The 26,561-nt window shown below is 43.0% G+C and overlaps 2 protein-coding genes across 2 annotated transcripts; one reads left to right on the top strand and one right to left on the bottom strand.

Moving 5' to 3' along the window:
• Window positions 1–9,799: 9,799 nt before the first annotated feature.
• Window positions 9,800–10,955, bottom strand: LOC148119488 (late cornified envelope protein 3D-like). The gene is made up of 2 exons (XM_087897440.1): window positions 10,893–10,955; window positions 9,800–10,332 (listed from the first exon to the last, which is right to left on the bottom strand). The coding sequence occupies exon 2, from the start codon at window positions 10,314–10,316 to the stop codon at window positions 9,996–9,998; it is 321 nt and encodes a 106-aa protein (XP_087753566.1). The 5' UTR covers window positions 10,317–10,332; window positions 10,893–10,955; the 3' UTR covers window positions 9,800–9,995.
• Window positions 10,956–17,227: 6,272 nt separating this feature from the next.
• LOC148119489 (late cornified envelope protein 3B-like) lies at window positions 17,228–18,225 on the top strand. Its single transcript, XM_087897441.1, has 2 exons — window positions 17,228–17,314; window positions 17,670–18,225. The coding sequence occupies exon 2, from the start codon at window positions 17,687–17,689 to the stop codon at window positions 18,005–18,007; it is 321 nt and encodes a 106-aa protein (XP_087753567.1). The 5' UTR covers window positions 17,228–17,314; window positions 17,670–17,686; the 3' UTR covers window positions 18,008–18,225.
• Window positions 18,226–26,561: the final 8,336 nt, after the last annotated feature.

Here is a 26,561-nt window from a genome sequence, read left to right on the forward strand (position 1 = left end):
ATAACAATTTTAAATCTATCAGAGAAAACTATACACGTATAACCTCCACTTCTGATTGCCTTTTGCCCCACAGGACATTATGGAAATGAAGAGACTCGGGAACAAGAGCCTTTTGTTCTGGTCTTTTGTCACTTAGTGTATTTTAAAAACCTCTTTCAGGCAATGTTGTAGGAGGTTGCTTGTTTGTTCCCAGCTGCCCAGACTTGAAATAATTACACAGAAACTATTCATTACAACACTGCTTGGCCTTGTGCATATTTCTAGCTCACTCTTATCTCTTAAATGAACACATTTCTGTTATTTTATATTTTATCACGAAGGTCGTGGCCTACTGGCAAGCTGTGTCTTTCTCCATAGTGTCTCATGGACTCCTCCTTCTTTCTCCCAGCATTCAGTTTAGTTTTCCCTACTTGCTTCTATTCTGCCCTGTGCAGGCCCATGAGAGTTCCTTTATTAAACAATGATATTCACAGTATACAGAGGGGAATCCCACATCAAATCATTTCTTAAAAGGTCTTCCTAAAAGGGAAACTGGAAAGATGACTCAGCTGTTAAGAGCACTGGTTGCTCTTCCAGAGGACCTGGGTTCTAGCCCCAGCACCCACAGAGTGGCTCACAACTGTCTATAAGTCTGATTCCACAGTATGTGACACCGACATCCTCTTCTGGCCTCTGCAGCAACCAGGCATGTAAGTGGTGAGCAGACATAGGCAAACACACATGCACATAAAATAAAAATTCAAAGTGTTATGTCCAGATCACGACCCCCAGAGAGGCCCAGACTGTAATAAGCAAGGTTTAATCAGCATAATACAAACATGTTTGGAACTCACCTCCATTCCCGTTACAACAAGGTAGAGAGGAGTTGTATCTCCTCTGTGAGATAAGCTTTTTAAAGGCATAACTACAAAGAGAATCTTTGAAGCTGCTTTGGCATGGGACTTTTACTCCCTCACATTCTGTTAAGTTAGCTTTTTCCTTGTTTTTAGAGCAAGGCCATTGTTCTTGAGTTAGGCCATCTTTATTAACCTGTACCAGGTGGCTGGCTGGGCTGAGCTAAGTGACATTGTGCTCGGAATCTCCTGGGTGGGAGAGCGGAAGGCCACTATCTTCCTGGGAAAACATTCTCCTAGGAAATTTCTTCTTGCACCTTTGGGAATAAGGGGTGAGGGTCACACACAAAGAAGTTTTTACACGTGGTTTCTAAAAGGGCTGTTTGATGTGGAGATGAAGCTCCTACATATAGTATGTGGTTTTATGCTCTTTACTTCCTTTTTGTTAAGGATGTTCGAGATAGGCTTTCTCTGTGTAACTCTGGCTGTCCTGTAACTCACTCTGTAGACCAGGTTGGCCTCAAACTCTCAGAGATCCACCTGCCTCTGCCTCCCAAGTGCTGGGTTTAAAGGCAATGCACCACCACTACCCCACCACTGTTCTTTTCTTCTTTAAATCTAAGTGTCTTTTATAGACAGTTTACAGTTGGGTCATGCTGTTTTGCCTGTCATGCCTTCTTATTTAATAGCTAAAAAATTCATACTCAATCCAATTGCTATAAGACAGAATTTACATCAGTAATTTTTACCTGTGTTCTTGCATCATTCCTCTATCCTATGATTTCCTTGGTGGTTAGTGGGTAATTTCTAGAATACCCTTTCCCTTCTGTATGCTGTGTTACACAAACCACATCTTTAGTCTTTATGAGGTGATCATCATAGCTTTATAATTATTGCTTTATGAGATTATCCTGTAGCTCAGATACTGCAGGCCTCCTAGAAACAGATTGACTTAGTTTTTTATAGCAAAGCTGTACTGCTGGGTGTTGTGTAGAGTGTCTGTGATGATTGAAATATCCTAACCTGCGGGGAAGCTCCAGAAGACTGAAGGTAAAGAACTCAAAACAGCTTCAGGAAGTTCCTGAAACTGATCAGATTCACTAGCTCCCCCCCCCCCGCCCTGCCCACACCTCTCAGAGTTAACAATAAGACTGCTGTGAATCACCCCCCAGACAAACTGCAAAGAAGACTCTCAAACTAGCCAAGTAGCCTTAAAGAAGCACAAACCAGCTTTAGTGAACTACGACCCATGCTGGGGTGGACTTTGGTGATACAGCATTCTTTGAGTCATTTCTGCTCCTGTAAGTAACCTCTCACCCATATTCCCATAAATAACCCCAGTAAAACTCACTGGTTCACCAAGGTAGTCTTGGTGGCTGTAGGACCCAGGCCAGCTTGTTACACACCTGCCAAAACAAGCTCTATAGAGACCCAACAGAAAGTAGGCCTGAGTCTACCCTAAGGCATTATCTGGTTCCAAGAAAGACAACAAATTGAGACCACCCAGGAGCGCACCATCTAAAGAAAACTCCTAATGTTCCAGCTATTGTAGATAGGATCACCTGATGTCCCTTAGCCCAGTCCACACCCTCCCCTTTGCACCAGGGCACTGCTAAACAAATGTCAGCCCATAAAGGGTCCTGAACATTAGAAATGCCTCATCCCAACCTCTGCTATTATAAAAACCCAAACGCAGCTGTGCTTGGGACCCGCTGATGGACACAAAAGAGTCTGAGCTCAAACTTTAATAAGAACAAGGGCTCTTTGCTTTTACATATAGGACCCTGTCTCCTTGGTTTTTTGGGAGACTCAGTGTATCAGGACATAACTGTTGTATCTGTACTTTCATCTGTTTTGGGCTTCCTTTCTGGGGTGAATAGATGTGTGTGTGTGTGTGTGTGTGTGTGTGTGTGTGTGTGTGTGTGTGTGTGTGTGTGTGATGTGTATTGTATCTTGTATCTTTCTAGGAAATATCTTGTTCCACAGCATCATGGCCTGATGGGGGCACTAGCCCACTAGAGCAGGCAGCTCTGGCAGGCCTTGCCCTTCTCTCCCATCTGCTCTGTCTTGCTAAAAACCACTAAATTATATTCCTCTAAAGCTAGTCACAAAGGTCTATGTTGGGAATCTCAGCTCCCATTTCACTCTTCCCATTCCAGACCCTGTCCCTCAGAAACCTTGACCAAGGGTCAACTCCTCCCCAAGAGGTGTTCAAGGAATTAAGGAATTTCCGAGAGTAGCGTGGGAGTGCTCTTCTTTGCTTTGCTCTGTCTGTTAACACAGTTATCTGCAGGTCTGGCCTGTCATCTGGGTACCCTGTCCCTTTAAGGGACAAGCCTGCTCACTCCCAGTCGACCCCACCCCCAAATGCACGCAGATCTTCCACCTCCTCTCCAGCCTGCTCTCTCTCTGTCCCTCCTCCCCACTTCTCCTCTTCCCCTCTTTCCCCTCTTTTCTTCCCACTCCATAACCCACTAAATAAACTCTATACCCAAGCTCCCTCAGCATGGCTATCTGTCTGTCTCCCTTGCAGCCTCAGGTTATCCATGGAGGCCTTGGGCCGCTTCTGCCCCGTGGAACTGGCCTCGGGTCACCCCACGTTATGAATGATAGCAATTAAATCTGATGTTACTCAGTTTGATTTGGCTTATTGCCTCAGTAGAGGAGTCCAATAACTGGGGATCCAATACTTTTTAGTCACTTATTTGGCCCCTTCTTCCTCCTGAGGCTGACTGCCAAATCAGAAGCCCCCTTTGGCTTACCTAATTAACATGCCCAATTAAAATTAAGCATGGGTTTTTCCCCCTTTGCCTTTAAAATCTCCCTGCCTATGTTTCAGGTCTGTCTCCCCTCTGTCAGAGGCAGTCCATCGTCCCTCCAGGACAGATTCGCCTTCCCCTTTCCTTTGCTGCCTCCCCCCCCATACCCTATCTCCTCTACCACCCCATTCTAGCCCAGACCTTCCCTTTTCCTACTCTTAAAATTACACCAGCACCATTTGCTGCTGTCTTTCTGTCTGAGTCAGAAAGCACCCACTTTAACTTTTCTTCCCCACGTAATAAAGGATCTTTTTGCATAAACAGGTGTTTGGCAGTGGTTTATGCTTAATCCATGTCCAGAGGAAACGCCTGTTGTGCCAGGAGGAGGAGGAGGGTCCCCTTCTGAAGGCAAAGAACTCTGAGACTCACACCTATGAGGCTGACAATTTAAGGGAATTTCTTAAAAGGTCAGACATTAAAGGTCAGGTTGCATTCTGCGAGGAGAACCTGTGCCACTGTTTTATTATCACTAACCTGACAGTGACTCCTTCACACAGAGGAGATGCAGCCCCCCCTGAGACGTCAGCAAAACCGGGCAAATGTGAGATGCTTGCCTTGCTCATTCTCTGTTCCTGACAAAAAACAGGGGAGCCACTAGGTAAGGTGGGTGACAGCATCTTGCCCATGCTTTTCTTTCTTTCAAGGGGAGCCAACGTAGAATAGTAGAATTCAGAAATGGGGGAAATTGAGCTGTACATACTGAATTCATATTGTTTATTGTATCTCAAAAGTTGCTTGGAATATTTATGTTTCTCTTCTTTTCCAGCACCCGTTAGTAAATCAACACCCAGTTTTGTAGAGTAGGTAATATTTTCTAGGTTTCTTTACAGAAACACTTTATGTTGGTAAAAGAAGTGGTATTATTAGCACAAGAGACCTCAAGACCAAGCTCTCAGCACAAAAAAGATCTATTTGCCCCAGAGGTAGAAAGGGCAGAGAATAAGAGACAAGGACAGAAGATAGAGGACACGGGAGAAGGGGAAGGAACAAGGGAGAGGGTGAGGGATATTTGTCCCAGAGGGACAAAGGACTGCCTCTGGATAGATAGGATACAGATGGGGTACATAGGAAAATGGCAGTTTAAAGAGGCATAATGGAAACCCCCTGTCAGGATGAGTTGAAAAGTTTGATTGGAAAAGTTAATTAAGGTCACCGCAAGGGGGCTTTTGATTGCTGGACTTCAATACTTTGATAACTGGACCTTGATGGTCAGTCTCAAGAGGAGGAAGTAACCATGCAAAGGGAATAGGGAGAAGGCCATGTCTGCCATGTTTGGGTTGGCTAGAGTCCCTTCAGTTGGCATTAATCATCAGACTTGTGTTTAAAAAGATGTGAAAGTATATAGAAATTAACATCGGAATCAACTGTGTCCCTAAACCTCCTATCACTCTTCAGACACCAGTTTTGATGAACTTCTGGGAGGGACTGAAATCTAATCTCTTTACTGTGGCAACCCTCCTTGAGCTGGGGTCTTGTTGTTTATGCGTGTTGGTAGCAGGCAGTGATGCTCAGATTAAATCACCAGGCAGCTAGGAATACGGATTGGGTAGGTAGGGCCAAAAACGAAGAAAATGGCAGTAACAAAAACCTGGTTACTTCTCAATGTTATATATAAGTACTATTCTATAACCTTCCTCTGAATTTGAGGTTCAAAACAAGAAGGGAGACAACTCACAAGGCTCAGGAAACTCCTGAAATTTACAGGACTCAGCAATATTTACAGAATCAGTAATGATTGCTGGGAATGAAACCTTACAACCGTTGGAGCCTCCTGAAAGTCATGCAAGGAGCTTCAGAGCTCTAACTTTCATGAATCGTCACCTATGTGGGGTGGGCTTTGTGGTGATGCAGCTGCCTTTGAGTAATCCATGTTCCTGTTAGTAATTCCTCAGTCATGCTTTCTTTGTAAATGCAACAAACATTAGTTGGCAAAGCTGAACTTTGGGGGAATCATTACATTGATCTGCCATTGGTGCCTTTATCTGAAATAAGAAGAGTTTTTTGTTGTTTTAGTTTTTCTTAAAAAAAAAACAAATCACTTGAAGGAGGGTGGGAAAAAGAACTAAAGCTGTAGAAGGGAATTTCCTGGGTGTCCTGTCCTCTAGTCCACCGATGAAAAGTTCCTTGGTGCTATCTCTGACCAGTCAGGAGCTGGTTGCCTTCTCTCAAAGCCTCTCCTGCCATTCTCTCCTAAAACTCTTACCTCCAGCTCCTCACATCTGTAACACCCAGAGACCCAAGAGCTTTTGCCTGGAGCTGACATGAGGACTCTTTAGTGACAGATGTTTGGCACTCTAAGTATCTATATGAAAGATTCCAGAGTCAGAGTTAAGTCTCCTAGACCTTAGCACCAGATCTGTTGTTTCTTGTTCATAGGCTCAAGGTCTGGTGGAAGAAAAATAGATTTTCCCCAAGAAGTGCCTAGTCTGTCCAAGTGCTTGTTTCTTAACCTTGCTGTGGGCTTGCTTCCTCCCCACTCTCTTTTCTTTCCTTTTAAAACTACTTTTTCTTTTTTAATTTTTTTAAGTGTTTTTATGTATATAAAGTTTTATTTGTATATATGTATGTCTATGCACTACATATATGCAGTGTTCATAGAGGTCAGAAAATTATGTCAGAGCCCATGGAACTAAAGTTACAGATGATTGTGAGTTACCATATGTGTACTGGGAATCAAACCTGGATCATATAGAAGAGCTGCCAGTACCCATAATGGTTGAGCTATCTTTATGGCCCTGATTTTCTTTAATTATTTAAAAAATAATGATTGCTATGGCAGCACATATATTAAAATTGTAATAAGTTATCCTGTGCTAGGATGACTGACAAGTTTGTGAAGAGTTCCATTTTTAAAAGAAAAAAATCAAACTAATATTGTAGGGCAGATGCTGTGATGGACAAATAGACCATGAGATGGTAAATGCTTCTAACCACAAATGCATATGGCACAGTCCTGGTTGGGTAACTTGCTATGTAATGGGACAGACACGTAGGTGGTTAAGTCAGTGCGCTGGTAACAAGCTCACAGGTGAACACCTGAGAAGTCATCAGGTTTAGGCAAGAGTTCACAGTATCAGTCTTTTATTGCAACTCTTGTGTTGAGATGATGCCATTTAATGTCACTTGGGAGTGACTGAGATGAGGCGGGCAGCCAGTCAGAACTGACAGTATTGGGTATGCAGCAAGAACGGTGGGATGGGGAACTCCACCCTTGCCAAGGGGGCAGCTGGTTCTGGGACACCGAGAATAATGCATGAAACTCAGAAAGCTGGGAGGTCCCAGAGAGCAGATAGCACACATAAGGCTCATATCTCAGAGTAAAATGTTATATATAGTAAAAGCCGGAATAGTATGCTCAGTAAAAATGCTGATTCAGGAACGCAGTACATTCTGATTTCTATAGGTGACAACTATCTTAAGGTTCGGGTTTTGGGAAGAGAAAAGGCTACTCTGTGGTGAGATCACAATAGAGTATAGATGTCAGCATCAAGACCTAAACTTCATCTACTGAACACTCTGTTAGTCTGTCTAACTTTGAGTTTGTCTATCTTTGAGTTTCAGGCATAGTCACTAAAGGGACTAACTCATTTAGTTTGGGATTCCCAGGGTGAGTAAGCTGAAAGGCGAACTATAAATAATTGGAGGTGATTAATAACAAACGTGGCAGTGATTTGTGTACACCTGACATAGTGCCGTTGATGCAGTGTAATCACACCCATGGAAGGTGCATTTAAATTAGTTTTGTCAAATTCTCCTATTAACACTAGAGACATATTTTCTTCTGATGTTAACCAGACACTTGGAGCAGGAACATTAACCCACTCAATGGTTTTCGGTGTCCACTTTCTGGTGGAATGGTTTTGTCCATTGGTTCTGGATTTATGGCTCTCTGTCCACACAGCAAGCCCATATACATGTGATGAGAGTTCCTTGTTTACTGTTGTAGGATGTTTGTTTACACTGTGTGAAGATATGTCATTGTTACTGATTTAATAAAAAGATGAATGAACAATAGCTAGGCAGGTGGGAGTTCAGGACAGAGAAAGGAACTGAGAAGATGAGTATCTAGGGTGTGCGAGACACGCCAGTGAGATGTGGAGTAAGTTGCATGTAGAGAATGAGAGAGAGGTAAAAGACAAGTGGTAGAATGTAGATGAATAGAAACAGGTTAATAGAAGTTATAAGAGCTAACAGGGAACAGATCTAAGCTAAAGGCCAAGCTCATAATTAATAATAAGTCTCTGTGTTATTATTTGGAGGTTGGCGGCAGACAAAAATGTCCAACTACTGACTTACCATCCTGAACAGCTTTGGGTCATATTTTGTAGATAACTTGGCAGCGTGGCTGGCCCAAGATGAACTGATACCCAACAATTTCTTCAGCATTGAGTCATGAGCATTTGTGGTGATAGATTTAAGCATGACAGCTGAGGGTCCCACTTCAAGAAGTTGTGTTGTCCTGAAGAGTGGGTTTAACCTGGACCTGGTCAGGGTGTTTCATGACACACTTTGGAAACTCTTTTCTTTATTAAATTATAAATATTTTGAAAACCCTGAGTCCTTGGATCTTGGAGTGAAAATAATTCCAGTCTTGGTTTTTAAATTTTATTAACCTCTAAAGTTCTAGATATAGTTTTTCATGTTCCATATCTAGACTGCTATCAGTTCTCCTTCATTCTCAATTGAAATGAGTTCAGGTTCTGAGATGCTCATCAGTCTTATTCTGAGAGCTCCCAGAAGTTTAGTAGACTGGTCTTTTACAGAAACATGTTTTAGAGTCTGGCAGGTGACTGAGACAAGTGGAGGGAATGATTGCAACCCAGAGGGATATTAAGTCTTACATTTTAGGTTTCAAATATGGCAAATGAATTATTAAAAACGAGTTTTTTATATGCTAAAATATTAGTTCCAAATATTAAAAATCAAATATAAGAACAAAACTAAACTTGACAGAGGCTAAGCAAAATGAAAAAACTTTCTGCAGGGAGGGTCCAGTGCCAACTGGGCAAGAATAGGGGCTGACTTAGCAGCTGTGTGCTCTGGGTCCCAGGACACAGCAGTTTCTCCCCTATGAAATGTGTGGCCTTTTAGAAAAATGACTGCATAGGTTATTTGCAGAATTGAGTGTCCATCTCTTAAGGTCTCCTCACACAATAAGTTCCAGTGAACTATTGATAAGACAATTATATAAATTCATAATCTGACCAGGATTTCTCGGTTCACCCCCTTTCTGACTGTCTGGTATTAATATTCATCATCGTCCTATTTTCTGAACCCTCAACTTCCGCTCTCTCCTTGACATACTGTGTTTTAAACTTGGCTCCTTCCCTGACTCCTGTTAGAGTTTTATTGGGTCTGTCCCTCCGATGCTGTCTTCTTTACTTCTTTCCTGAAGTTGAGTATTTCCAGTTGTTGTGTTACTGGTGCCTTGGAATGACTGTTTCGTTGCTGAAGCAGCTAGCTTCTGTTTTGTAGGATGTTGAGGGCTATGCCTCAATGCGAGCAACATTCACCAGAAGCCCAGGACTACTTCAATTAAAAAAAAACTCATTAGCACACAAAGATTTGGGTTTAATTATGAAACTTTCCAACAAAGTCTGCTTCTCTTTCCTCCTCTCCCATCACCTGTCCCTCCGTTGACCCTCTGACCTCAGTGTTTTCCTTCCGCTTCCGTGTCAAGTGTCACCTTTGGCTGCTCGTCACTACTCTTTCCCCTTCCACGGCCTTGATCTGGTGTCACGTCTGCACCCACCCATACTCCTACTTTAAAAAATGAGCTACTCTATTTGAATACTTATCTAACTACAAATTCATTGTTTCTTAATTAAATGCTAGAAATCAAAGTGAACAGGGGCTCCCCCCAGTAGGCACGGGGTTCCACTGTGAGAAGGATCTGCACTCTACAGTTCATAGGACACATCGTTCCTTGTTAGAGACCTTGGCCTTGTTCATTTCCTCCCCTGCTGCTTCAGCTGAAGTGAGCATTCACAGACCTGACAAATCTCTAAACTTTTCCTACAGAGTTATGATCTTTTTTTTTTTTTTATGCTCTGGATTTGTGCAGCGCTGGAGCCAAGAGTTACAGAGGAGGGGCACATACCTGCTACCTGGGGAGGGACAGAGAACAATGACAGTGAGACTCCAGTATGTCTTTAAATAGAAGCTTTATTCTTGGTCAGAGTTAGGGACAGACACTGCTACTCCACAGTAAGAGTGGGGATTGAGGGCCCAGGGTATCAGACAGAGAAAGGTCTCCAGGGATGGACCAGACAAGGCTGGCTTTCTGTGGCCTGTGGGAGTCTTGCTTCCTCCAAACTCTCTTGTCTCAGCCTCAGGATCCAGGTCAGCAGCAGCCCCCAGAGCTGTGGCCACAGCCTGAGCCCCCAGACTGCTGGCCACTGCCACGGTCACAGGAACTGCCACGGTCACAGGAACTGCCACGGTCACAGGAACTGGAGCTCCTGCGCCTGCATCTGTGGGACCTGCGCCTGTGGTGGCTCAGGAAGCAGCCTCCCTCAGAGCTGGGGACACTGCAGCCCCCAGAGCTTGTAGCACAGCAGGAGGAGGCTGCAGGCAGACACTGTGTTGCGCTCTTTGGGGGGCACTTGGGGGAGGGGCACTTGGGAGGAGGCTGGCACTGCTTCTGGTTCTGCTGGCAGGACATCTCGGCAGGAATCAGCCTGGTAAGCAAAGAAAACAATCACCGGTTATCTATAATCCAGTGTCTCCTAATCTCTGAAATTGTCATCTTTCTGGGCCAAGAAATGCAGGAAGGTGGGAAAGCTGATGTGCCTGGAATCCATGGGATCATGCCAGCTGCCTCCCACTCTGTTCTCTACCCAGACACTGGAAGCACAGGCCAAGTCTGTGTGTGAATCTGGCATGTTCTGTCTTTGAAGAGTACCCGGCAGATGTACCTGCTAGGGAAATCTAAGCAGAAGCAGATGTAGCATAGGAAGCAGTGTGAACTCCTGAATGGAAAGGAGGTGAAGTGTGGGGGTGGATGCTGAGCTCCTGGGTGTGGCCTTGTCATTTCCCGCACCCCCCCCCCATGATTTTACGGTTTTGAATAATTACCTGCTCTAAACTCATTGTTTTTAAATTGAATACTATGCTTGTTTCCCAGAGTGCTCCTCGTGGCTGGGTTTTGATGGAAGACCTTATCCTTCTCTTTTCCCCTGAAATCATAGTGTTCCCTCCCAACTTCTCATGCCAGAGCCCACCCTTGCTGGATACTCACTCGATGCAGAAGACGCAGGAGAAGTCTGTGTCTGAGGATGCTGTGGCAGAGGAGCCCAGGGCCAGGGCTCTTTTATCCTGTGTAGTTGGTGATGTCACCTGGGTATGCCCTTGCTTTCACAACCAGAGGAGGTGTTACCTGAATGCACGTCCAGCATTTTTTTTTTTCTGTAACTTCCATAAAGTCCAGCTAAGGATTGAACCAGGAAGAAGGAAGCTTGTCCATAGGCCTCCCTCTGAGGTCTCCTGGAAACTGATCCCTGTTCCTTCTACCCTCCCTTCCCTCTTTCTACTTCCTTTTCCGCTTCCCTCTTTTGGGTCACATGCCTTGAAGTATTATTTCCCTTGTCATGATTGTGAATGAATTCTTTACCTGCGCGCACACACAGTAACTTCCAAGAACAAATCTCAAGTGATAAAATATTGCAATGTCCAAAGATGCCATGCTTCCCAGTAGACATGGGCAGATGTAATTCACTGATGCCGCCTGGGCTCCAGCAGTGGAGAGCGTGGGAAGTGATGGGGGCGTGTGTGGGGCTTTGTTTGGTGACAGTCCCTGGGTGACCTCATGGTTTCTAACAGTGGCGTGGACTTACTGAGCACAGAGGGACAGAAGCAAGCTGCTAACTTTTAATAGATAAATAATTGCACCACACAGATGGAGAAGTTGTTAGAAAACTCATGTGAGCTGGAATCTGACTGAATTATTGTATTATCATGCTATGAGCAAAGAAAAACATAATTTTGGCTATAGTTAATGGCTTTAATAATTCACACATAATTTAAATATTTTACTATAATATCAAATCATATATTTACATTTTCTTACAGAGAAAAATATTTGCGGCTTAGAACCAACCTGTAAAAAGCAGGTGATGAGCTGTATACACAGTTAATTATATCTTATAATTAATTCTATTGTAAATAAAATATATAGTAAAGTATCTCAATATGAATGTCCATTAAAACCTATATGATAATTTAGACCATTACGTTTTTTCCTCTTTGTTCTGACATTAACTGTTGTTAATGCATTGTTTCTGTTCTGGGTCAAGAACTGCAGGAAGGAGGGAAAGCTGATGTGGACGGAATCCATTGGATCATTCCTGGGGCCTCTTTTCTCTACTCAGGCAAGCACTAGAGACACAGGTTGAGTCTGTGTGCAAGTTCAGCCTTTTCTGTATTTGCAGAACACTCAGCAGATGCACCTGTCTGGGAAAAGCAAGCTGGAGTACAGCTGTCACTAGTTATTTATGGCCCTTTGTGGACAGGACTTTCGGAGACTCTCAGGAACGTATCCCTGGATAGACAAAGTGGAAGAGGGAGCAAGGGAAGGAATTTGCCCGCATTACTTGCTCTTCAGAAAGAAGTTCTTGGTCCCTGGTGCTTAGCTCAGTCTTAGCCTCATTGCAGCTTCGTGAGTCATTTCTCTTGCATTGTTGAGAGCGTGCAACTAGATAGTGGATGGGAAAGGGGACCAGATGAATGGTGAAAATACAGACAGTTTCTATGAAGCCTCAGTGTTGTGGACACACAGAAAGAGAAATGGAAAATGACATCTCTGTCCTCAGCAGCTGTGCTGGGCAGAGGGAGCCTCAGCAAATGCCCATGAATGTGGTCAGGTTCTTTCTTGGTTCTCCCGAGAGCTCCGAGTTCACAACTCATATCCCAATGTAATTTGTCAGGAGTGCCTTGGTATAGAGAGGTGGGCTCAACCTTACTAATGCTGAGACCCTTCAATACAGTTCCTTATGTTGTATGACCCCCAAGCATAAGATTACTTTCATTTCTACTTCATGACTGTAATTTTGCTGCTGTTATGAATCACAATGTAAACATCTTTTTTCTCAAGGGTCTTAGGTGACCCCTCTGAAAAGGTTGTCCGACCCCCAAAAGAGTCATAACCCACAGGTTAAGAACTTCTGGTATAGGTGATCACACGGGGCAGAGGTCAACCAAATAGAGGTGATGTCAACAGCACCTTGGAATATAGCCTGACCTCCTATGTGACTTCAGACAAACCAGATCCACTCCTTCCTAATGACCATCATTGTCTCTTTTCCTTGAATTTCTTCTCACTTGATCATTAACTCCCAATTCCTGTCTCCAGCTGTGTGCTTAGCACGGTGATACAACTGTAAATAAGAGGGCCAGCTTGTCCTTGCTGGTACATTGTTATCCCCCAGGGAAGTGGACCAAATGATGGACCGCAGCTGTAGTGCTCATAAAAGAGAAATTGTAGGTTCTGTGGGGCAAGCAAGAAAGGTCTTAACCTCATTAGGGATTCAGGTCTTTGGATAATTGAATAGCTTTTCAACTGGCTTATTGTTCTATAGAAGCAACTACAAAGACTCCTGTTGGCTTAGAGGGGGTTAATCTTGTGTCATAAGGGCAGCAACAGGAGCAGTTCAATGGCTGGTCAATCACAAGGCTTCTGGGTGACTCAGTGGGGAGAAGAAGCTGCTTTAATTCCTCCGAGCCAGTCGGACATTGAAGCCATGAGCTGGGGCAAGAGATCCTGACCCTGGTGGGCTGTGTCACCAGGGCTGTCTCACTGGCTTCTATGACCATGTGACACACCTCTACGTAGATTCTAAGCAATCATGCACAGTCTATTTGTGACTGCTTGAGCTGTTGGCCCTTCTTAGCTACTCTGACTTGGGCAAATACAGTTATTGTGATCTCGCCTTCCACATCGCGTCACAAATACGTCCAGAAGACACGCATGTTTCTAAAAATACACTTCTGTATAAATGTAGAAAACTTCAGATAGGACATCAGTTCTAGGGAAGTGTGTGAAGTCGCTAAGATGGGGCCTCACATCAAAATAAAGAGAAGCTAAAAACAGGGAATCATTCCCATAGAAACAGAGAAGTGACTTAACAAAAGTCAGTAGCAATCCATAAAAAAAAAAGTTTCAACAAATAAATAGCAAAAAGGCGCATCTTCCAGTTGAGAAAGGTAGTCAGAAAAGCCTTATGATTAACGGACTGGGCCCTTTGGTCCCTAAGATGGAGAACAGTTCAGAAGTAGATCTATGATGTTTAGTGCCCAAAGTTAGACTCAGAATACATTGCAAACAAAGATACTAAGGCAGTTTACTGGAAGAAGGATGTGTTAGCATGGACGGGAGACTGTGTCACAGAACCCACCCCTAGATGAAGAGCTACAGGCAATCAATAGCTGCTGAGGGAGGTAAAATCAGATGTTTTGTTTTGGTTTTTTTTGTGTGTGTGTTTTTCTGTTTTCCTTTTTTCCCCTAATGGCTGAGACTCAATCCTAAGCAGTCATGTCTGAACACATGCAAATCAAGGCAACAAGAGATGTGCTCAAGTAGGTTGTGTGTGTGTATGGGGGTGGCAGTTGTATGTGAATATATGAACATGATGAGGTCATGAATTTGAGAGGATAGTTGTGGTCAGGGGAAAGGGAGGAACTGGAAGGAGGTGTGGAAAGGATGCAAATGCAGCAAATACACTGTTCTCATGTATAAATCTTCAAACAAAATAAAATAAATACAAAATTTAAAAAGGTGCTGAAGCAATTGGGCATCTTTATGTTAAACAAAACATATTTAGTACTGCATGTTTATACATTTATACACATATTTTATATATGTATATATATGAAAGGTATGGATAATAGATCAATGTATAAAACAAAATAAACACTTCTAAAATATAATATAGGACATAATTCTGTGACTTTAGTTGTGTAATTCTTAATGGTAATTTTTCATATATGACAAAAAAGGCATAGTTCAAAAGGAAATACTGAACTTCACAATTAAAACTACTAAGGTAGTGGTACGTGATTCAACATGCCTGTAGTGGTACATGACTAATTTCAGTAGTCAGGAGACTCAAGCAGAAAGATCTTGTGTTTGAGGCCACCTTAGGTCACAATGAGAACAAAGCAAAGAACAAACTGAAGAATTAAAACTTCTGCTTTGCAAGTGGCTGTTGGAGAATACATAATTAAAACTCACAGGGTCAAAAACTTGCAAAGCACGAATCTGATTGAAGGCTTGAGTCTAGAATATTCTAAAAGCAGCAAAACACATTAATAACAGGACAATCTGATTAAAATGGGAAATATTGAAAGAGAATGATATTTCAACAAAGATGATCCATGGATGACAAATCAGCTCAGGGCATTACTCATTAGGGAAATGCAATCAGGAGCGAAATGACAGACGAACTGCCCAGGTCACCAGCTAAACTAAAGCTCTTACGTGGCAGTGTGGAATCCTGCCGAGGCTGGGGAGTGGCTAGCCTCAGCTACTGCTGGCAGGAAGATAAAATTTTACTGCCATATTGGAAGTTTCTTTTAAAGTGTCCTTAACAATTAAACATATGCTTACTGTTTCTAAAATTTAGTATTTATTCAAGGAAAACAAAAGTCATATCATAGGAAATCTCAGTGCTCATATATGTAGTGCTTAATTGTTTCAAACTCAAAGCCTCTTGAATGATATTCAACTTGTGAATGGATTAAGGAAAATATGATGTATGTGTGTATATATACATATATGTGTGTATATACATATATACATGTATGTATATGTATACAGACATATATGCATATATACATCCACACAATGAAATGCTATTTAACAATGAAGAAGGAAACTATTGATTTATAAAACAACAGGAATGAATCCAAACACAAGAAGCCATATTTCAAGTGCTACTCCCTTCTCGCCCCCCCACTACACGCACACCTGCGGACACACACACACACACACACACACACACACACACACACACAGAGCAAATGAGTTTCTATAGAAACAAAATGCCTGTGTCCAGCCAAAGAAACAAGGAAGAGTCAAGACAACTGATAGGGTGGGAAATATATGTGAATGATACACCCTCTGAACAGTTAATATAGTAGTATATTAAGAATGCAAAGATCTCATTTAGGCGATGGTGATGCACACCTTTAGTCCTAGAACTCGGGAGGCAGAGGTAGATTTCAAGGTCAGCCTGGTCTACAAGAGCTAGTTCCAGGACAGAAAGAACTGTCACAAAAACAAAAACAAAAACAAAACAAAAACAAAAAACAAGAAACAAAATAAAACATAACGAAAGAATGCAGAGATCTCAATAGCAAGGAATAAAAACAAACTGGGCTTAAAAATGGAGGTTTTATCTCTAATTACCGAAGAAATGCAAATTAAAGGCACAATAAGACTTAAGCTCACACTTGTTAGAACAGCTGTTACTAAAAATGCAAGAAAGAACAAGCATTGCCTATAATTTGGTGGGGAGGGGAGAATACTTATTGGAAGTATAAAGTGTCTCAGCCTTTATAAAAGATAGTATAAAGATTCTGAAAACTTTAAAAATTAGCTTCTGTGTCATCCTCAATTTCACCAGGGGTGTGACTATCCAAAGGGAAGAGATATTCATACACTGAAAAGATACATACACCCTATGTTTGTTGCAGCACCATTTGTAAGAGCCATAATAAAGATTATGCCTAAATGTATATCTGTGGGTGAATGCTTGTAGAACATGGGGCATATGTAATATGAACAGAATATTCATTCAACAGAATATTAATCTGCCTTAAAAAGTAGGTAAGTCCTGTTATTATGTGAAACCATGAATGATGATCCAGTAAGATATTTTATTAAGTGAAATAAATCATGGGCAGAAAGGTCAGTTTTTCATGATGTCATTAGCATTTGGATTCTAAAATGAATTGCCCTTGCAGACACAGAGTGTAGGATGGGGGCTGCCAGATACTCAGGGTGGGGTGAAGAGACTGAGGAGATCTTTCTTAATAACAAAAGTTGTGAATCTTGTCACTTCTAGATTGTTAAGTCCTAACTGGTTTCAGGTGTCTTTCTGTGCCCTTGTTGTACCCATGGCATCCTTATGGGACTGCCCTTTCTCTGCTGCCACTCTCAGAGAATACCTGAGGATCCCTTCATATCAAGCTTTGGTCTGCAGTGCAATGGGGACTTGACTTATAAAGGCCAGGGCTTTACGCTTGAACTCTTCGTAGGTGCACCCAGGTTAGCACTGGTCTTACCAGATCCAATGCATCTAATTTCTGAGTGAGGGGTGTGCCGTACACATCTCCACGTTAACACTGTTGAGTGATGAAACAGAATTAGAGCGTGTGAATGAATGGGCAAAGCTGAGAATGTCTGGGGAAGAACAAAAGGAAGTGATTTTGCAGTCACAAGTCCCTCCTGGTTCCACCTTATGAGTTCTTTAGGCACGTGCAGAGGAAAGCCCTGGAGGCCATCACTGGGAAGTGGCTAGCACTGTCACCTCCTCCATTGTGAAAACAGCAGCATGCTTGGGTGATGCTTCACAAGCTCTACACAGAATAAAAGGGCTTCTGCCCTGGACTCCTCATCCACAGCCTGCTCAGAATCTCTCCGCTCTCCGCTCTCCGCTGCGTCTGGTATGTGACCATGTGGGACCATTTCATCATGTGGGAGTGTGTGGGATAGACAAACCAGATCTAAACCAGAACCTTAGGAAGAGGCCCACAATGGACAATGGTGGGGTGGCAGGGAGGTAATGGTGAGGGAGGAAGGAGTCTTGGTGTTGGTGTGGGGGTTGTTTTGAGTGTATTGTTGGAGATCTGTCTGAGAGTCATGCTCTGTACAGGTGGATGTGTGCCTCCATGTTCCTCTTTACTTCATAGAAATCTTGGCTTATGAAGCCGATAGGTCATGGGAGGCCTGTGTGTGACAGACTAAGTCAATCGATGTTCACCAAAGCCTCTCTACAATGTTTCTATTATACTTTTCTAGGTCAAATTCCTGCCGAGATGTCCTGCCAGCAGAACCAGAAGCAGTGCCAGCCTCCTCCCAAGTGCCCCTCCCCCAAGTGCCCCCCAAAGAACACAGCACAGTGTCTGCCTGCAGCCTCCTCCTGCTGTGCGACAAGCTCTGGGGGCTGCAGTGTCCCCAGCTCTGAGGGAGGCTGCTTCCTGAGCCACCACAGGCGCAGGTCCCACAGATGCAGGCGCAGGAGCTCCAGTTCCTGTGACCGTGGCAGTTCCTGTGACCGTGGCAGTTCCTGTGACCGTGGCAGTGGCCAGCAGTCTGGGGGCTCAGGCTGTGGCCACAGCTCTGGCGGCTGCTGCTGACCTGGATCCTGAGGCTGAAACAAGAGAGTTTGGAGGAAACCAAGAGTACCAAGTAGTAGCCCCATCTTGGCTCACTCTTTCTCAGTCATCCTAATTTCTCTTGGGCTAAGTGTTCGTGGCCTCTTCTGGCAGATTTTCCAAAAAGCCTGGTTACCTTGCCATTCTGATGTTGCATCACCTGTGTCTGGCCATGTAGGCAAATAAAACTTTCAACAACACCTGAGTGTAACCTTTCCCTTGATTTATTCCACCAAAGGCTGCTCACTGGGTGTTTCCTTTCTCAGCTCTTTGAAGGTCCAATATACCCAACACCTGAGATTGGATCAGCTTTGGAATGAAGAAATCATGCCTTGGATTCTTCTTCATACTGAGGGATTATGTGGGAACTTCCAGGATAGGAGTGTGGGTGTATACCCTGTCACTTGTATTTTAAATAAATGCTGATTGGCCAGTAGCCAGGCAGGAAGTATAGGTGGGGTGACTAGAATTCTGGGAAGAGGGAAGTTGCAGTCTGCAGTTGTCACCCAGACACAGAGGAAGTCAGACACAAAGCAAGCAAGATGTGACTGCCTCACTGAAAAAGGTACCAAGCCACGTGGCTAACACAGACAAGAATTATGGGCTGCTATAAGTTATAAGAGTTAATAAGAACTGAGCTAGATTTATGATTATGTTGAATATCGCCATAGAACCTTTGTCCACCAACAGATAGAAACAGAGGCAGAGACCCACATCAGAGCACTGCATGGAGCTCCCAGGGTCCATTTGAAAAGTAGAAGAAATGAGAATATGAGCAAAGAGGTTAAAAACATGAAGGGTTCATCCACTGAAACAGTTTACCTGATGGGAGCTCACCAACTGCAGTGGAACTGGGAAGGAACAAGCAAAGGACCAAGCTAATCCCTCTGAATGTGGTTGACAGTTGTATGGCTGGGGCAGACTGAGGGGCAGTGGCACTGGGATTTGTCTCTACTGCATGTACTGACTTTTTGGGATCCTGTTCTCTTTGGATGTATACCTTGCTCAGCCTAGATGTAGTGGGGAGGGCCTTGGACCTTGCACAGAGCAAGGGGCCTTGCCCTCCCTTAGGATTGGAGGGGGATGTAGTAGGAGTACGTGTGGAGGGAATGGGAGGAGAGGAGGGAGTGGAAATTTGGATTGGTATTTTTTTAAATCTAATAAAATAACTAAATAAATAAATAAATAAGCCTGAGTTAATAGGCCAATCAGTTTATAATTAATGTAGACAGACTTCTGTGTGATTTTTTTGGACGTTAACGATTGCGGAAACGAGGCAGGACAGAAACCCCGTCAACAGGAGAGGAGAAGTGTTGGGGGTTTCTGAAGACCCTCGTGGGAAAAGGGCTGGCTTTCTGTCTGTAGCTTGAGGCTCGGCACTATTCAATACTGAAATCCCTAGTCTCTGTGTAGGATGGCAGGAAGTGTGAGAAAGATGGCAAGAATGAGAGCAAAGGGATGGAGGATGTGGAGAACGGTCTGTAGGTCAGGCCAAGCTACACATGATAGGGGCTGAATTAAGTGATAGAGAAGCTAGCAAACTCTGAAGAAGGTGGAGTTGGGGATTTTCCTGAATGCAAATGAAGAACTGTGGGTGTTGAACAAACTGAGAAAAAGGGATATGGGAAGTGTCTCATGGGCTCCAGATTGTAGGCTTCAGTTTCTGTCACAGGATGAAGAGACAAATGACGCGTTATTGGTAACAGGCCCTATCTGGGGCACCTGCTTCAACTTCAGAGTGGAGCAGTATGTAATGTACTGTGAACCACGGTGGTCACTATCCATGTGAACTGTGGATGTGGCTTCATTTTGATGACTTGGGTTTTGAGATGTTACAGAATATATGCCTTATAGTTCTTGAACTAACTTTAGAAAGGTGCCCAGACCTTGCCTACAGTCACAATTGAAGTGTTGTGTATAATTTGAGACTGGGCATGGAGACTGTAGGCTAAGGATAAAATCCATGTCAAGTGTTAGGAATTTAAGTCAGACATTATACCTTGAATAGCTTTGCTTTTTCATTTTCTCTAAAAGCCAACTGGAAACTTATGTATTAATATTCTTGCACACATACCTTTTTTTATGAAAGAGAAGGAACCACACCCAATGGTAGTCTGTGCACCCACCTGCCTGAGACAGAGTGCTCTGAGAGAGTGGCCACAGACATGGGACTTCCATTTGAGCAGGATGAAGATTCACATGATAGGCTTCATGACCTCGAGATGCTCTTCTGGAGCACTCTACAGAGTCTGAATTAAAATGCATTGCAGACAAAAGGGAGAGAATGGACAAACTCTTTTTGAGAACATACGGCCTCACATTTAGCTCTATTGAACACCTAGAACCACAAAAACTGGCGAATCTGTTGGTTCACCTAGAGCTCAGGGGAACCTTGTGCATTTCATGGTGAATAAACAAAGATTCATCAGTCAAGTTCCAGCAGCACACAGCAGCAAGGAAGATGAGCAGGTCAAAGCCCTGCAGACTCAACAGCTGAGCAAAGCATGTAACCTCTGTGTCTACTCCCCTCACCAGAACAAGGGACTCATAGTTCCCTTGGAGAACTAAAAGGTTTGTGTTAATATATGTAATCATGCCAAACATTATTTAAATGCTAATTCTTATTGCTTGTTCTGTAATTGAAAACTGAGAAACAAGGCTCAGAGTTCAGAAGCTTCTAAGTCAGACTCGAGCTTCTAACCATAGTGCACCATCTGGATTCTTTCTGTTGGTAAAACTAAAGGGGATGAGCTAAGAAAGAAGCAGAGCTAATGACCTGATTTGGCTGGTTATTAGAATAGCCATATAATTAATTACATCTAGCCTTGTTGCTAAAAATAGTTCCTAATAGATGAGGTCCTTGTGGATAGAAGAAAAGAAGAAAAATTGGTTCTTTGGACTTGATTATGTTATTGACATGGATCAGAGTTGAAGCAATGGGGAAGGGCTGGGGCACCTCCGGAGACTTCCAGGTTCTTTGTACCAGGACAGAGAAGTGTACCAGGGACATGTGGCTAGAAATAGAAATATTTACTAGTAAAGAGAACACCCCGGAGAGTGGGCTAGAGAGTAGGGGAAAGCATAATCTCAGAAGTGCTGGCTCTTGGGATCCTTCATCCTCATTTACATAGCACCCACCTTCTCCCAGTGTTTGCTTGGAAATTGTATTTGTTTTCTTTTCCATGCTTGCTATACACGCTATATATTGCCCATGTAAGGAAGGGGTCCCAGTTGTGACGAATGATGGCTTCATTCATATGCTAATTTTGAGGTCTTACTCTTTATTTCTCTAGTCTCTGGTCACAGTTACATGCAATCAAAAGCTTGCTCAGCAATCATCAATTTGCTTTATCATCATTTGATCCACAAATAGCTATTGTGTATCCACAAATGTGCCAGATACCATTCTATGCACTGGGTTATCATGAAAGCAAGGTTTGCATTTCCTTGGAACAGATGCCCATCTGAGTGAACATTTTCCAGTTTGGTACTTGCATATTCTCATTCTATAGGCTGTTGCATTTGTATCCTCTTTGGTAGTAGTCAGCAGTGTTGGGTGCGTAAATCCAGACCTTGGCATGAGGCATGAAAGTTAAGGCATGAAAATGCTTGACTGTATAGAGCATTGGGAAGTCAGACTGTGACTATTGGATTCTAAGCAGAATCAACAGTGTTAGTAATGGGGGAATTCAGCAAACCCTGGTTATTGTTGTTCACATGACATCACCCCGCTTTGTGGAGCATCTAAGTACAAAGAGGAGACAGGGACAAGACACATCAGTTTCTGGTGCTGGTTCTGGAGTTTACAGATTGTTCTCCAAGGTTCTTCTCAAATGTTTAATTCTGCTCTACAAGTCAGCAGCACCCCTTATGCTGTGTCCACGGCAGAACCCCCAGCATGTCCCAAGCTGCTACTACAGAGGTCACAATTCCAACCCTAGCATCCACGGTAAGCAGCTGCGGTGGCTTGAGCAGCAATGCCCTCAGAACTGAGTTCACTGCAGCCACCAGAGCTGTAGCACTAGGAGGAGGCTACAGGCAGACACTGTGCTGGATTCTTTGGGGACACTAGGTCAAGGAACACTTGGGAGGGGTGGACACAGCTGCTGGTTCACTGGCAGGACGTTTCAGCAGAAGTCAATGAGCCTTCTCAAGGTAAAGTAAAGTAAAATAGTAAGACAAAACAAACAAATAAAATACACCAACGCATAAGATAAGCTTCAGGCTAGTGTCTCCTCATTCTTAGGTTGGAGATACTTAGTCTTTCATTCAGTCAAGATCTAGAGAAAGGAAATGAGTTGTTTTGAAATTAAATTGGTCAAGTGAGTTATGGGTCTTTCCCCTCTATCTTTCAGGAGACAGGCATTTGATATCCTTTTGGGTAACCCTTTGTTTCTGCGCTGTACAGGTTACCACATAGACGGCAGGTGAACAGTGCCCCCTGCAGGTATTCAGTGCACAAGACATGCACTACATGGGTCACTACAATGACCCATTGCTTTCCAAGAGGGCACATCTCTCTGTCTGTGAAGAATGTGAAAATCAGTGAGGGTTTGAGGAGTCAGCAAGGGTCTCACTAGGCATGAGAGGGAGAAGATGGGATCCCAAGGTCAGTCTCATCACAGAATGCTGCCATAGCTCATAGATTTTCATCTTCGTACCATTCTTCCACTGTTGCCTTTCCTGATGGTAGATCCATCAGGGCAAATTGATTTGTGCTGAATGCTATTTTCATCTAACTTTAATTATTGCCCCAGTGATAAATTGGCCATTGGTTCCATCTATAATAAGACAATACAAAATGTTGTAGATGCTACAGAAGGAGTAACACAGATTTTTTTAAATTTTTTTATTTTCTGTTTTCCTTCCTTCTTTCTTTCCTTCTTTCTCTCTTTCTCTCTTTCTCTCTTTCTCTCTTTCCTTCTCTTTTTTTTAGACAGGGTTTCTTTGTCTAACAGTCCTGGCTGTCCTGGAACTTGCTTTGTAGACCAGGATGGCCTCAAACTCACAAAGATTTGCCTGTCTCTGCCTCCCGAGTGCTGGGATTAAAGACATGTGCCATCACTTACCGACCAGAATAATGGATTTTTAAATAACATTAATTTCTCTTGTATTAACCTTCTCCCTTTCTTTGTTCTTCACTTTGAGCATGTGCAATACTGCAAGTTCTTTAAAGAGCCCTGTAGAGTTATTCAGTCGGTGATATAGCTCAATAGGTAGGGTGTCCGCTTTACATGTATAACGGCATGAATTTTGTCCCTAGTGTCACAAGAAAGAGATTCTATAGATGTATGAAGAAGGAAATGAGCATTCCAGACAGAGAACTGGTGAAAGGCTGGGACAGGGAGGAATGTTTAGGGGTCATGGTTCAGTCTGTGCATTGGGGTTATTGAACTCTGCTCCAGTCAGCCTCAGGACTAGGCTAGAAGTGACATTGACTCTGTGTCCCCAACATTCTTATCTCTAACTTTACTTGGAGATGCTACAATAAAGGTAGTTAAGTCCAAAGGAAAACAATGAGCATTTGTGAAGTGCAAGACTAAGTGGTGAGGCTGAGAAGAAAGTTTAAAAAGCAAAGTCTGTTTCCAGCTGAATAGTACGAGCACCAAAGCCAGCGGTGATGAGTATTCCTGAAGAGGAAATTCAGGTCACTTGTGATGCTCTGTAGTCTGGAGCTCAGAGCTGCCTGCAACAATAATATTTTTACTTTTTGGTCACATCTTCTCTTTAAGTATAAGCATAGGCCATTTTCAATCCAAATTTCGGTGATCTTGGGTCTTTCCTGGGCAAGAACCAAAATATAACACATGGTACCTAGATTAGTTAGGAGCCCAGTGATTAAAATGTACCAGAGGCACCTGTTCGAGTTGTCATGGAACACAAGCAGACTTCCTGGTGACTTTCCTATTGGAAGATTTCATTCCAGGTTCACCCTGAGAAGGTGAGTCATTATCCCCACCCTGCAGGGAGGACAGGCAGGAAGGGAAGACATCCTGTGAGGACAGAAGACTGAGTCATCAGAGCTCTGGGCAATCCCAGATAGAGTATCATCCTTCATGTTTCTGGCACTGTGCGACTGGCAGAGAAACTGTGAAGACTGAACCTGTTTCAGCTAATTGGACCCTCGGAAGAGTTCATCATCTGGCTATGCTACTTGACCCAATAGGAGCACACAATGCAGGCTTACATTCAGTAGTGCATTTCAGCCAAGGTATATCAGTGACAAAATAATAGACAAGACTATAAATTTCCATGCAAATCTATGTGATAATTGAAAAGTCATTTCCCTTCCAGTCATGATGCATATGCTACAGAAATACCTTGTCATGGCTTTTTACATAACATGGAATTTTAGGTAACACCCCATCATATTCTTCCCCCACCCCCACTTCATGTGAAATTCAATGGAATCATGTATAAGGAGCATGGATGAAGAGCCTGGCATGCTGACTTGGTTTCTAATTTAAGCATATCTTTTCTGCTCCCAGTTCTGGTTCTTGTCTAGGTCCCCAAACTCTTTTTTTTTAAAGATTTTTTAAAATATGTATGTATGTATGTATATAGTATTCTGTCTGCATATATGCCTGCATGCCAGAAGAGGGCACCAGATCTCATTACTGATGGTTGTGAGCCACCATGTGGTTGCTGGGAACTGAACTCAGGACCTTTGGAAGAGCAGGCCTGAGCCATCTCTCCAGCCCCCAAAACTCTTTCTATATAATAAATCCCTGGTCCATTTCTTCTAAAACATTTGTTAATTGAATTTTTGGAGGCTTACATATGGTCGTGAAATAATTTTTTTCCAGATCTCCTAAGTGGAGAACAATAGGTAAAGTTCCGTTCTGTCTGAAGACAATAGATGCAGGTGCAGCGTTGTGGGATTGGAGCTTACTCTACACTGGAAGGAGTGCCTTGCAGCTTCACTGATTGTCCTCACCTTCATTAAAAGCCATACGAAGAGAGGCTCGAATGGGGGATTCCTAGTCACTGATCATAATCTTAGTGTAAAGTTCTGTGGCATGTTTCTTCTCTTCCTCTTGGTGAAAAGGAGCAGCACATTCCCTTACACTTCAAGGAGCTCCAAACGGACCACCCATAAGGCTGGTCTCCAAGAAAATCAGATGAACATTTCAGTCCATGCTTAGACTTTCACATTATATTTGTTCTCTAAACCTGTTGTGATAAAATTAAGAAGAAATAGTTGGCAAAGGAAGTGAACAGCATGCAGTTTGCCTATGTGCTTACAATCTCTTAGGGCAAAGAAACACTGCATCTGCTCTGTATTCATAAATGCAAAAATGAATGCTGAAACACACACACACACACACACACACACACACACAGAGAGAGAGAGAGAGAGAGAGAGAGAGAGAGAGAGAGAGAGAGAAGCCATGATGCTGTTGTGCTGCTGGGAGTCACATGCCCACTTCTAGAAAATCAAGGTGAAAATCAGCAGCAGAGGACCAAGCAAAGGGATATTTCTTTTATTCTCAGAAAAGAGAAAAAACCTGCCTAAAACATGGAGGGGAAAGACGACACTCCAGTTAATTCTTATTAGCACTGGGAAGATACTATATGAAGTGAAGGCTCGTGTTGAATTAAACTGGATTAGGCTGGGGTGTTGTTGTTGGTGGTGGTGATGTGTGTGTGTTGATTTCACTGATTGGTGTGAGAGTGATTTGATCCTAGTGCACGAGATGGCTACTCTTGGGATAGAGTGTGAGTTTCTGCTTACTTTTATATCAAGTGCTGTTTTGGAGTCTTTCATATCTAAATCAAAAGATGAGTGTCACATTGCTCATAAGATGGGCTATTTCCTAAACTGTATTAATGGAATTAGTTCTATGAATTAAATGTTTTATGTATATATGGACCAATTACAGAGGCTAAGAAATGCTTGTGTTGCTAAAACACCCCCTTCTTTCACCTCTCAATTTGTTTAAGTGAAGTGAGTCACATTTTGAAGGTTGTTTGCTCTTGGGCTTGTAATTTGAAGAATATTTGTAGGAAGTATTTGCTTTTGAGCTTAAACAATACTATGCAAATACTATATGGTTAAAGTAAACAAGTAATGAAAGAAAAAATTTTTCCCGAGACAATTACTTTACATTTACTTTAATTTACAATTACTTTACATTTAATTTACAATTTAATTCAATTTACAATTACTTTACATTACACTCTAGAAAAATAAATAAGTTTGTGTCTGTGCATCATACCCATACATGACCTTGGCCTGACTCTTAGCTGCCTTCAGAGACCCAGTCCAGGGAGACAGCAATGACTTGACCAACATCCACATCACCTTGGGCTTAGGTCTATGGAGCTCCCAGGCTGACTCTTCCGTCTGGACTTCTCTGTGTGCTCCATCCTCTACCTGTTCTTTTTGTTCTTCCATTCCCACCTTTTATTTCTCCAGCCTGTGGGTTTGGATAGAGAAGTTTCTTTGCTTTCAGCCAAGGCCTCCTCTTGTGGTGTCAGATGACAAGAGGCTTGTGAAGAAGCTGCCTTCCTTTGACTGATCTCTGAACTCTGT

Source organism: Myodes glareolus, chromosome 17 (assembly GCF_982192425.1).
Source record: "Myodes glareolus chromosome 17, mMyoGla1.1, whole genome shotgun sequence".
NCBI classification, from domain to species: Eukaryota; Metazoa; Chordata; class Mammalia; order Rodentia; family Cricetidae; genus Myodes; species Myodes glareolus.